A 13,668-nucleotide genomic window follows, 5' to 3' on the forward strand; every position below is an offset into this window, starting at 1 on the left:
TAGTGTGTTATGTCACCGATTGTGATGCCAGCAACCCATATTAGAATGCTGGTTTGAGTTGCACCTGCTCTGCTTCTGATCTGACTTCCTGCTAATGTGCCTGGGACAGCAGTAGAAGATGGCCCAAGTACTTGGGCCCCTAACACCAATATGGGAGAACCAGAAGCTGTTAGCCTCTATCTGAACCAGCCCCAGCTGTTGCAGACATTTGGAGAGTGAACCAGCAGATGGAAGACCTCTTTCTCTAATACGTGTGTTCCCCTATCTCTGTCACTCTGCCTTTCAAATAAATGAAAGAAACCTTTAAAAATATGGCAGCTTAAAAGACAGCTATCTTTTCCTAGGCTACCTCATGTTCAAAACGGGGAAGATTAAACCCAGAGAGAAGTGCCTAAGGATACCCAGAACGTTAATGGCAGAGACAGGAAAGAATCAGGGTCTTTTGACTTCCAGTCTAGTGTTTCATCCTTTATACCAAATGCCTCACCTAAAAGATCTATCATATGACAGAAGACCAGCTTCCTATTGATCATTAGTGACATCTGCCTCCTACACCCCAAAAATCAGAAATGTTGAATCTTACCTTGTAAATGACTGTTCACTTGACAGCTAACTAACCATGTGCCAGGTACCTGGGGCACCATCTCAGCAGTCACAAAGGTGGCTGGAAAGATGTGAGCCACATCAGTACGGTGTCCACGGGTGGTCAGCATCTGTCCATGGAAGAAAACTGTGTGGACATCTACTTCATTGCCCATGCCAAACAAGTGCCAGGCCACACGCTTCTGAGCACACATACTCAGATCTGGTAAGTTCCCAAAGACAAAGCCATTGATTGCTGCAAAAGGAAATAATCAAAGTTAGGAAATGACAGCCCAGTGAGAAAAGGCTTACCATCTGACACTAAGGGTAGGTAGCATTTATATGAGGTTTTAAAGAGCACACTGTCCTGACTCTGTGCATTTCTGTGCATTATCTCATTTAAATCTTACAAACATCTCTGTGAAATAGGCAGATGTTATTTGTCTCACTCGAAAGAGAACCAAAGCACAGAGAGGTGAAGCTATTTCTCTTTGAAGACCACCAAGCTATTGATAGCACAAATATTCCAAATCAGCAATCTGTGGAAGTTGTCAAGGGAACAGAGTTATGTTGCAAGCTATTTATTCCTTTCCAGCTAGTTTCCTTCTGAAATTTGCACTGGACAAGTGTCAAATCAACTGACAGCTAACATGACCGCTATAATCAATTGGCATAAAACTCAAGAGGAATTTGAACAGCCCAATCCATCACTTACAACTTTCTTCTGAGTTTTTACCTACTCTTGGGAATGTCTGACTTTCAGCCCACCCCTGTTGCCAAAAGTAAGCAAAGCATTTCCTTCATTAAACAAAAACAAAATAAGCTGGGCTGTGGCACAGCAGGTTAAACAGTCACATGAGATACTGGTATACCATATCTGAGTACCTGGTTCAAGTTCCAGCTACTCTGCTTACAATCCAGTTACTTGATAAGGCACCTAGGAAGCAGTGAACAATGACCCAAGAACTTGGGCCCCTACCACCTACATGGGAGACTTGGATGGAATTCCTGAATCTGGCTTTGGCCTGGCCTAGCCCTCACTGTTGTAGGTATTTGGGGAGTGAACCAACAGATGGAATATTCTCTCATTCTCTCTCTCTCTCTCAGTCTCTCTCTTTCTTCCTCCCTCCATTCCTTCCCTCCCTCCCTCCCTCTGAAATAATTGAATATGTAAATAAAATTTTTAAATAAACTTCTTTCTATTCCTAAAATGAATTCTCCATTCATACTTCAGGGATTTGGGGCCTTTAGTTTGTGTTCTGTTTTGTTTTTTTGCTTACTTTTATTCACTTACCTGAGAGGGAGAAAGAACACTCCTACCCACTGGTTCACTGCCCAAATGCCCACAACTGCTAGGGCTGGGCTGGTCTGAAGTTGGTAACCAGGAATTCACGTGTCAGGAACCCAGCTGCTTGAGCCAGCAGCATTAGGACCTGGAATCAGGAGCTGGATTTGGGAATTGAATCCCAATACTCAGACGCTGGACAGGGTATCTTAACCAATACCTTAACTGCTATGTAAAATACTCACTTCTAGCTTGTTTTAATTTAATTAATAAGTAAATGTCCTTATAGATATCAGGCTACAGTAGAATGAGAGATACACATGAAGCAGCTTGAAAGCTACCATGTTTCTCCATAAAATGGATAATTTGTCCAGCTTCAATCCTTTTCAAGCAAAGTAATGTTAACTCATTATACAACCTGCACCAAAGGGACTAAACATGTAGAACATGATTTTGGAGTCAACAACCCGAGCTATTTATTCCCCGTTATGAAGCATGATAACTTACAGCAAGAGCAAAGCCTACACAGTCAAAGATATCACAGCTAGAATTTCAGCTGTGCCATTTCTGCTGCGCATTTTAGGAGCATCAGTTCCTCACAGGCAAAATAGGGAAAAGCCACCTATTACTCCTAGTCCTTGTGAGGATTAAAAGGGACCAAGTGTATGAAAACACCCACCAAATACGAAGCCCAGCGGAGACCCTGGACCTGTTGAAACGTGACCCCCTCCTCCCAGCTCACCGTGCATCCTGTTGCTCTCCTGAAAGCCTTCATCTTCTTTATCCACTGAGGCAGGGCTTGAGCAGTAAGTGGCAATGTTCTCATCAAGATGCCAGCTAAGGTTCTCATCCACCACACTGAAGAGCAGAAAGAAATTTTGGTCCACATCCTGCCGCTGTGGAGGGGAGTTTCCATCCAGGGTTCCTAGGAAAAGGAAGAAAGACGCACATGAGAATCTCCTTTCCTTGGCGACAGCAAACTGCAAGGGGAATTCACAAGAAAAGAATAGGAATAGAGAGGGCCTAAAGAATAGGAGAGCATCAGAAAAGCAAATATAGCTTTGTGGTGCTAATTTCCATTTGCAAAGTCCCCAGGTAAAACCACTAATTCAGTTGAACCCAGGACATGAGGGTGGGATACATAAGATCTGGACCTAGGACTTGAAGGTGGGATTCATAAGATCTAGAGTAATTCTATCCCACTATCCTTGCCTATGTCTTTGATCAGGGCCCGAACCTGACTATATTCCTTAACACCCTGATTGTCAGACCTAACTATTCCTTAAGCACATTCTATTCCCAAGCAAGTCCTTAAACCTCCACAAATCTTGAACTCACACTTTCAATCTTACTCATACCTGAACTCTGAACTTTTGCCATATACCTTACTGCAGTGTGATATGACTCCCATCATGACTATTTGGGGTTTTAAAAGTAAAAAAAGAGGGGCCGGCACCGTGGCACAGTGGGTTAATCCCCTGCCTGCAGTGCCAGCATCCCATTTGGGCACCGGTTCAAGACCTGGCTGCTCCACTTCCAATCCAGCTCTCTGCAATGGCCTGGGAAAGCAATGGAAGATGGTCCAGGTCCTTGGGCCCCTGCACCCTCATGGGAGACCAGGAGGAATCACCTGGCTCCTTGCTTCAGATCAGCACAGCTCCAGCCATTGCAGCCATTTGGGGAGTGAACCAGCGGAGAAAGGACCTTTCTCTCTGTCTCTCCCTCTCTCTGTCCATAGCTCTACCTCTCAAATAAATAAATAAAATCTTTTTAAAAAGTTAAAAAAGAAAAAAAAATTGGGAAGATAGAAAAGTGGGTTTGGTTCTGTTTTCTTATTTTGTTTTGTTTTTTAGAAAAAGAAGTAATCATGGGACAAGCATTGTGGCGTTGCAAGTTAAGCCACCGCCTGTGATGCCAGCATCCCATATGGGTGACAGCTGAGTCCTTGCTGCTGTACTTCTGGTCCGGCTCCCTGCTGGTGTGCCCAGGAAAGCAGTGGAGGATGGCCCATGTCCTTGGAACCCTGCACCCATGTGGGAAACCAAAGTATCTACATTGAGCTTCATATTTGATGAGTGTTTTCATATACTTGGTCCTTTTTAATCCTCACAAGGATCAAGAGTAATAGGTGGCACCCCAGATGAAGCTCCTGGCTCCTGGCTCCTGGCTTCTGCCTGGCTCAGCCCCAGCTATTGCAGACATTTGGGGAGTGAACCAGTGTATGGAAGATCTCTCTGTCTCTCCCCCCACCTCTCTCTCTGTGTAACTCTGCCTTTTCAAATAAATAAAATAAGTCTTTAAAGAAGATAAAAAGGTAACAAAATTGAAAAAAATCATGGAAAAGAAGTTTGTCGGGGTTTATTCTTGCTAATAAACAAGGGTGCTGAATTGACACTCCTCAAGCTGCTGCCCAATATCTAAGTGGTTCAACTGTATCACTACTTCCTCCAGATGTTCCAAACTGTATCTCATAATTCCTCCTCAGGCCTTGTACCTCTTTTACAGGTTATGAGGGGTCCAACGAGACCAGTGGCAATATCTCGTGGAGCGTCTACATGAGAATGGTAAATCCAAGTGAGGCATGCTGGGTCAGCATCAGTGGGTGCATGGCCTTCTGGAATAGTCCAATTGTACACATGGCTGCCTCCCGGAGGCACAGAGTCATCAGCTTTCAGCTGCCCAGAGGAGCCATCTGGGTATAGGGAGCCTGGAAAATGAAATGGCACATTACCAGTAGCAGGGTAAGTGACACTATGGAAGATATAGAAGCGGAGATAGAACCTAATTTGGGATTACCTATGTCCAATCTTGTGGAATGTGGAGTTCTGAGATCTAGCAGAGTGTTCCTTACAACCTAAAGAAGGCACAGATTCAGGTAACACTTAATCAAAGAACCCCAGACCTCATGGGAATAGTTGATGAAGGGAAAAAGCTGTGACAAAGGAAAATAATTCTTAGTCTGGTCTAGTGGATCCCTATTGCAAAGCTGGTACCTTGGAAGCCCAGGAGAAAACAAAAATTTCTCCTTTCTAGGACTCACTTCTGGGGAAAAAAAAGGCAATTACAGAACTTTAACCTAATGGCAGCCTAGTGGTTATTTGGTCCATCCCTCCCCCCACCCATTGTATAGAATAGAAACTTGAGGAATAGTGACTTGCCAAGGTCATATGAGGAGTTAGTGGCCAAACCAGTATCTTCTGACTTTCCTCTCTAATATCCTCACTCACTGTTATCACTATTATAGGTCATCAGCACTGAGGTAGTGTGAGATACAAATGAAGAAACTGAACTCATGCTTAAAAAAAGAAAGTGGAATTTTCAGAAGACTGTGGCACTAGAACAATACCCACTGACATTCAAAGCATCCTTGTCTCTTTTCAGAGCATGTTCAACTATTCTATGGAAGTGTCATTCAAGAACCTCCTTGTAACAAAATTTAAGGATGTATCTTTACATTCCTGATAGGGAATCTGAGGCCCAAAGAGGGACAGTGACTTGCCCAAGAATAGCAGCCATTTTTTACCCTCAGGAGAGTAGGTGTTACCTTAGATCATGATGGAAAAAGGGAGCAGGCATTGTGACTCAGCAGGTTAAGCTGCCTCTTGGGACACCTGCATCCCATATCAGAGTGTCAATTTGAGTTCCAGCTCCCCTGTTTCAGATTGAGCTTCCTGCTGCTGCACCTAGGAAGCAGCAGATGATGGTCCAAGTACTTGGGCCCCTGCCACCCACATAGGAGACACAGATGGAATTTCTGGCTTCTGCATTCTGCCTGACTCTGCCCTGGATGTTTCAGTCATTTAGGGAGTGAACCAGCAAATGCGAGATATTTCTCTCTCTAAATAAATGAATAAATAAATAAATCTCTTAGAAAATGATGTTTGTTGGGAATGGGAGAAAGATCGATTTACCTTCTGAGTCCTTCTCATAGAAAACACCATGGGGATGGATGGTATAGGGACGTGTGGCAAAATTCTTCAGATGGATCAGAATGACATCCCCCACCTCAGCCTGCAACACTGGCCCCAGGAAACCCAACCAGGCAGGCTGAGCCACTTCATCCATGTATGAATCATCCTTGTATTCCTTATAGACAGTCTTTTTGTAGCTTCTCCCTATCCGATTCTTGTCAGATTTGAGGAAGCTGGAAGCTACCCTGGGAAAGAAGAAAAGAGACAGTCACACCCTTGCTACCATCTTCAGCCTCCAGAAGTATCTTTTCCAGAGGTAGGTGACAAAACGTTGTCCATTTTTGTTTAGAACCAAACAAAAGGAAATTGGATTGTACTGATCAGAACATGGAGGTTTAGGCAATCTGGCAGATAATAACAAGTAGTAAGTTGAAGCGCATGGAATTGCTTATTTTTAACCATTTCTAACCGACAAAAAAGGTAAATTCACATTATTCAAACTAATATACAATAATAGAAAACTAACTGTAGACTGATTTAGCATCATTCTGTTATATATCGCAGGCATTATAGTATTTATGACCACAGCTCTGGAGACAGGCCAAGTAGATGAGGCGCCATCTCTGCCACTTCCAAATTTGTGGGACGTTAAGCAAGTTACTTAATTTATCTGTGCATAATTTCACTATTTCTAAAATGGAGTTAATCACAGTCTCTAAGTCAAAAGTTTGTGTTGCTAACTAAAGATTTTAGGACAGTGCCTGACAAATTGTAAAAGCTCAATAAATGATGGCTATTACTTCAAAGTGTTAAGGATGAGGGATAATGAATTTATTCCCTCAAGGGCAGTTTTAACACAAGGACTTTAAGACTCCAAAATTCAATGGATAGTTTGTGTCAAAAAATATAGAATTGGTGGGTATCATGGCACAGTGCCCCTATTCCATATAAGAGTACTTAGGTTCAAGTCCCATCTCTGCTTCTGATCCAGCTTTCTGCTGATGCACAGATTGGGAGGCAGCAGCTCAAGTACCTGGGTCCCTGCCCCCCACATGGGAGACCTGGACTGAGTCCTTGGCTCCTTCTTTCAAACTGGCCTAGCTTGGAAGCTATAAGCGTTTGGGGAGTGAATCCACAGATGAAAAATCTCTCTTTCTCTCCCTCCCTCCCTCTGTGTGTGTGTGTGTCACCCTGCCTTTCAAATGAATAAAAGTTAATAAGCAGAACTTTAAAAAAGACATCTGTTTTTCATATTATAATTCTTCCTAGAGAATTCAAAAATGTTACAGTCAATTTTGGAAAATGCTGAGGGTTTTGGAGACATAAAGTGAATCACAGTTGCAAGAGATTCCTTAACACATTTATTTTTTTCAACAGATATCTGTGGAGCAATTGTCTATTTAGAGGATCGAAAAAGATTAATTCTATGGGATCGATGGGAGGCAAAACAGTGATAAGCATATTAGCTTTGCCCACATATTTGCAGCCACAAATCCTATTTCTTTCATTTATAGCTGCTGGACTTCAGCAAGTCAGTAGACCTCCCTGATCCTGTTTTCTCATCTATAAAACGAGGATACTCATACTCTCCTCCCAGCATTTTTGTGAAAATTAAGAAAAAGTTTATAAATTTATAGTATGGTGCCTGCCACAAAATGTTACATAATTTTGATAGCTATTATGGTTAGTTCCTGGATTCTAAAGCTTACATTATTTTTTTGTATTTCAAATAGCTGAAATCAGTACAGTTCCTCTGACCTGTAGGAACATAGTTCTACTGCACACATTTTAAAAAACCTGTATATATTTAATCTTTTATTTTTAAAGCCAAAAAACCATTACTAATTCAGTATTGTGGATATTATCTTAGAATCAAGGAAATATGAATTGTCTTTAGCACTCTAAACATGCTGAGGCACCTCAGGTGGAAAAGCAGATTCCAGATGGGCTGCTGGCTTCTGGGTCATCTTGCTCTCTTCCCAGGAAACCTGGCCCCTGGGTGGCTCAGAGAGGTCACGAGCTAGCTGCCACCATTTCCAGGGAAAGAAGAGACTTCTTGACCTTAAGGTTGCCCCCCACTCCCAACTCCAGCTGTAATATCACAGCAGATGAAACATACGTGTCACTCTCCAGAGACTCATTTGTGATGACGTTCCTTCCTTCAGGGGCATAGTTCCACTGTACGTCCTGGATGCCCAAGTAGTAGACTCGAGTGGCCCCATCAGTCTGTTGGGGCCATAAGGATTGCATGAACAGCAGAGCCCAGAGGAGCTGGCCTGGCTCCATGGCCCACATCACTCTGGGATACGGGCAAATGAAAACTGCTGGTGTGGAAGGAAGAGAACAAAGAGGCTTTGCGTGTATCTAGAAAGCTGAAGAGAAAAGAGCCAGATTCAGTAACTAAGAAGTCAAAACCAGGTTAGCTCAGTTTTTCTGCCTTACCTGATTCCTTTTAGTTCAACAGATGTCCAATGATCTCTACACATCAGGCTTTGGAAAGTTATCTATAACATTGATCTCTGAATGCAGTTGGTTCAATGGTATAGATGGAAAAAGTATTATGGTATTATGTCCTTCAAATCAGGAAAAAGGCATCTGAAACCTGATTGAGCCACTGATTCACTCATTGCTAAATAAAGTCACTATTTCGCCCTCTGCCTTGGTTTTCCCATAGACAAAAGGGAAAAACATATTGTTATCACTTCCCATCATCTATAAATTGTGTTTAAAAATAAAAAAAGAATACATCAAAAGATGTTTAATAGAATATTTGTAGACCCAAATGGAAATAGCCAAAACATTCATGAACAATAGAATGAATGAGTAAATTGCATTTTATTCATACAATAGAATTCTATATGGCAATAATAATGAACAACTCAAAACTGCACATAACAATATGGGTGACCTTCACAGGTATAATGTTGCAGAAAGAAAATGGACACAAAATCACTGTGTGGTTTCGTTTATGTAAAATATAATATCAGTCAAAAGTAATCTATGCTGTTAGGAGTGAGGATAGCATTTGCTCTTGAAGTAGGGATCAGCAACTGGGAAATGAAGAGGAGAAAAGTTTCTAGGTAACATTCTGTCTCTTGACTTACATACTAGGTACCTAGATGTGTTCAATTTGTGCAAATACATTGACATATAAATAGGATTTGTACATTTTTGCACGTGTACTATATTTCAAAGGAATGTTTAAAATAATGCAAAAAAATAAGAATATATAAAAGAAACATTTTGGACTCAAACAAAGTTCTGCACATGTTCTCAAGGCTATGCACAATCTCATTCCATGGGTCTAATCATGAGTCAGAATCATACCCAAGCCTCTAGCCTCTCATTTAAGTGCATGAGCCAATAGGTCAAACGTCTTGGTACTGATATGAGGTGTTCAGTCATTCCATACACAGCTGCGGTCAAATCCAGGAACACAGACACCATCACATAAGCACAATCTACATGCATTTGTATACTAAGCACACACAATCTTATTTAAAAACAGAGATGCACACATTTGTCTCCACATATAGAAGCACAAAGTCACACGGAGCCTTAGTCACCTTCAGAAGAAGAAGAAGAAGAAGAAGAAGAAGAAGAAGAAGAAGAAGAAGAAGAAGAAGAAGAAGAAGAAGAAGAAGAAGAAGAAAATGAGGAAGAAGAAGAAGAAGAAGAAGAAGAAGAAGAAGAAGAAGAAGAAGAAGAAGAAGAAGAAATCAATATTTATTGTGTTTATGGTGCCCATGTTCTAAGTGTTTTTGCACAGATTAAATCATTTAATCCTCACAAGCACCCTATAAAGTAGATGTCACGTAATCCCCATATTACAGTATAGAAACTACAAAATAGAGGTATAAAAGAATTTACCCAAAGACAACTAGTTAATTATCAGTTGGGATTTGAGCCCATGAAATATGACTTTGACATCAATAATCTAAATCACCATTGCCATTTTACCTCTCACAAAAACATGCTACACACCTACATGTGTATGCGCAAAGAGCATGTATGCACTCATACCTATAGCCACATCTAGGACAAAGGATATACACTCTGAAACATACAAATACATGTGATTATGATCACTTCAGAAGCAGACATGCAGGCTCACATAGGCAGAGATAAACCCAATCGACTGCATTCACAATAATGGTAATAATGATGATGATGATGATGATGATGATGATGATGATGGTTATCATTCATAGTTAGATTACTGCATGCTAAATATCATGTTTGATGTTTTTTATAAGTCATTCACTAAATCTTCAACCTACATACATAAAATAGGGACTATTAGTCAAAAACAGAAACTCAAAGATACACACAAACTCACATGAGGATTAAGAAATCCCCCAGATAATTACCCTGATTAAGAAATGGACTTTTGAACTTTGTACAAACTCTAGTCCACTACATACACAAAAATTACCCAAGTATTAATCTTTAGTCTCCATATCACATTTTGCAGAGGCCTTTGATGTAAGGAAAGTCCTTTTAGGATTTTCTTTTCTTTCTTTCTTTTTTTTTTTTTTTTTTTTTTTTTGACAGGCAGAGTTAGAAGTGAGAGACAGAGAGGAGAAAGGTCTTCCTTCCATTGGTTCACCCCCCAAATGGCCACTACGGCCAGTGCACTGCGCTGATCCGAAGCCAGGAGCCAGGAGCCAGGGCTTCCTCTTGGTCTCCCATGAGGGTGCAGGGGCCCAAGCACCTGCGCCATCCTCCATTGCCTTCCCGGGCCACAGCAGAGAGCTGGACTGGAAGAGGAGCAACCGGGACAGAACCAGAGCCTCAGCTGGTACTAGAACCCAGAGTGCCGGTGCCACAGGCGAAGGATTAGCCTAGTGAGCCATGGCGCCATCCAGGATTTTTTTTCTAAAACCTGGTCTTCCCACTGACCAGTTGTGTAGTTTTAAATACTAGTTAATGAAACTGAATCTATTTCCTCATATGTAAATTAGGTATAATAATATCAGCCTTGGAGAAACAAATCAGAAAACTTACATGAAAGGACCCCTGTGCTTGGAAAAATGGAAGATCATAATTGCTGGTGTTCTTCTTTTTCTTTCACCTTCCTGGCTACAGTTTGGTAATTTATCCTTACTCTCTCCAATACACCATACTTTCTATATTTCTACTGTACTAGCTAATTTAAGTCCCAATTACTCCAGAAGTCAGCTATACCCTCTTCCATATAACTTTCCTCTGAAGAACTACACACTCTCTATAACACTCAATTGGATCGAGTCAATTTTTGTATCATTGTTATCTTTCTGTTTCATGAGTTGCTTCCTGAACTTTCTTTATTTTGCAGATTGGACTATAAATTCAATGGATGCCGGTAGTTGGGCCATAACAACTGTTGCTAGAGTGACATAAAGTGGCACAAACCTTCATTTTCCCATCAGTTGGCCCCAGTTCAACTTCTGCCACTGGCTCAAAGATTGACTCTGGGAAAGTTTCTTTGCCTTAGTGACCCTCCGTTTCCCCATCTATAAGATAAGGGACTACACAGAGCTGAACTATATAATTCTAACCATTGGAGAGTCATGAAAATTTGATAATGAAATGAACAAAAACAAAATAAAAAAACATTATAAACAGAATTCAAAAAGTCCTTCCAGCTTTCACATGCTGCGAATACTCACATCCAATGGTGAAACACAGGTAAATTCACATGATCTACATAAAATATAATATATATAGTCACACAAATAGCCATGACTCAGAACCCTCAACAGAGAGGGTGGGTCCTTGCTTCATTGCAAATGTGAATGTAACCTGGACCTCCTGCAAGCTCCCTCCACAGAGAGGTGTCAGCAAGGCAGTTGTGACTTGAACTCACTTATCTGAAGAGAAACCTGGCCCAGATAAGAGCTCTACAATTGGAGAAGCACATGGTAAACTTGGAAATGTTCCCAGCAGAAACTAATATAGACCTTCAGCATACAATGAACAAGCACTAAACCATGGTGACTAATAGTTCAAAGGCCTTAGACAATAGAACATGAGAAAAAATTCACCTAACATTTGCTTAGAAGTTTCCACTATACAATGTGTTTTTCATATCTACCATCTTATTTACTTCTCAAAAAATAACTCTTGTGAAACAGGGATCACTTTCCAAATGTTGCATCCGAAGTACAGGCTTTGGAATCAGACTACCTAAATGAATCCTAGTTGTACTTTTCCTAGCTGTGTGGCTTAGAAAAGTGCTTCATTTCTCTATTCAGTGTATTCATCTTGAGAATGGAATTAGGACTGATAACTACCTCTTAGAGTTGTGGTGAGAATTAAATGAATTAAGATCTGTAAGTGTGTAAAACACAAATAAGAGCTTAAGTGCACAAGTGATCAAAACGTATGGGTGGCTATTATCACTATGGATGAGTTAACAGCTTTAGAAATGAAACTTTACAGGTTCACAAAGACTTGCCATTTTCTGGCTAACCACAAACATGAACACACTCATCAGTTCCCGCATACAGTGATGCATATGATGCATACAGGCACATGTGCATGGGTATGGGGATGCACACAGCCCAGGCTGAGATTCTCTCCTTGGAAGCAGTAGAATGTAACATAAAGAACCAGAGCTTTTGAGTAAGACAAATTTAGGTTTGAGTAATGTTCTAAGTTGTATTTAATTGAGTTAATAGTATATACCATCTGGGACTTGATAGGCATCTGATAAATATTAGTTTCCCTTCTTTCCCACTACTGATTAACTTTCTTTCCTCCCAAAAGCTGAATTTGAAGCAATGATCATGTTTAATTTGGTTTTATCATATACTATAAAAACAGAAGCAGTGAAGAATCCATAAAATTCCATTAGAATCATTTGGATATTTCATGGTAAAATGGAAATAGTTAAGGCACCAGAAAAAAATAGATTCTGGGTGTGGAGTCCTCATTACTTGATCCTATGACCTTAACATCCTGAGCATCAGTTTCCTTATCTCCTAAATGTGGATAGTCTGCCTTGGGCTCCTCACTTGTTTGTTATGAAGTTCAAATGAGATGAAAGATGTGAAAGCCCTGTGTAAACTTTTCACTTCAACAAGAATACTTTTCCCTTTGCACAGTCCACTTAAAAAAGCTAGTCTGATGACTATGCAAAAGAAAAGCATAAGAGAAAGAAATGAAAAGTAAAGTGGGCAAGAGTCCTGGGTTAAAGTTAAAAAGAAATCTTTTAAAAGCAAATAGGAAGGAAGAAGGACGAGCATTGAAAGGAGGAAAAAGATACTCAAACACCATTTCCTTAACATATGCTGATACCTTGCCCCAACCTGGGAAGAAAGCAAGCAAGTATCAAATCGTTCCTCCCACCTTTACCTTACCTGCCTATCACTACAGTGTTACCTAGACCTGGTCCACATGATCCATGACAATTTGCATTGTTGTTTTCCCTGGAATCTGCAAGTTATTCTTTTAATGTTACAATGCTCTTTTGTCTCTCACCACCACCTCCACCATCTCCCTTTCTGAGTTAGACTAGACTGGGCTGAACAGGCTCATCCTAGACAAAGAATCACTCAACTAAATAAGGAAATGCTGAGCTATCCTTGGAGTCCTGTCTCCCATCTCTTAGCAGCCTTCCTACAGAACCCTCAAACAGGTTTCATCTCTTGGTCCTCTGCTCTCTTAACTCTGTGTGGCTTTTTCTTCACCCTATGATAAGAAAGTATACTAATTTCAGGTTAAAGACTTCGATCTAAAACCCATGTCTTTGTAGTCATAGACATGTGACTTTAAATAAATCATTTTCACCTATTTGAGTCTAAGTTTTCTTATTCCAAAAAAAATAAGAATGAAGTTGATTTCACATGATTGCTTTGAGGTTCAAACAAAAGGTAATGGATATTTAAACCCTAGCAAAGGGCATGC

At 40.7% G+C, this 13,668-nt stretch overlaps 1 protein-coding gene across 6 annotated transcripts in view; it reads right to left on the reverse strand.

Moving 5' to 3' along the window:
* HEPH (hephaestin) overlaps positions 1–8,077 on the reverse strand; it is a 77,623-nt gene extending 69,546 nt beyond the window's left edge. For 5 of the 6 annotated variants that reach the window (XM_062183493.1, XM_062183497.1, XM_062183496.1 and 2 more), the window contains exons 1-5: positions 7,898–8,064; positions 5,779–6,023; positions 4,362–4,574; positions 2,610–2,792; positions 584–838 (exon numbers count right to left, since the gene is read on the reverse strand). In XM_062183493.1, coding sequence (XP_062039477.1) covers positions 584–838; positions 2,610–2,792; positions 4,362–4,574; positions 5,779–6,023; positions 7,898–8,064 — 1,063 coding nt within the window. Of the gene's footprint in view, positions 1–583; positions 839–2,609; positions 2,793–4,361; positions 4,575–5,778; positions 6,024–7,897 lie in introns of all 6 variants that reach the window. The other variant, XM_062183492.1, reaches the window with a different exon arrangement.
* Between the last annotated feature and the right edge of the window lie 5,591 nt (positions 8,078–13,668).

The sequence above is a fragment of the Lepus europaeus genome, chromosome X (genome assembly GCF_033115175.1).
Source record: "Lepus europaeus isolate LE1 chromosome X, mLepTim1.pri, whole genome shotgun sequence".
Classification (NCBI taxonomy): Eukaryota; Metazoa; Chordata; class Mammalia; order Lagomorpha; family Leporidae; genus Lepus; species Lepus europaeus.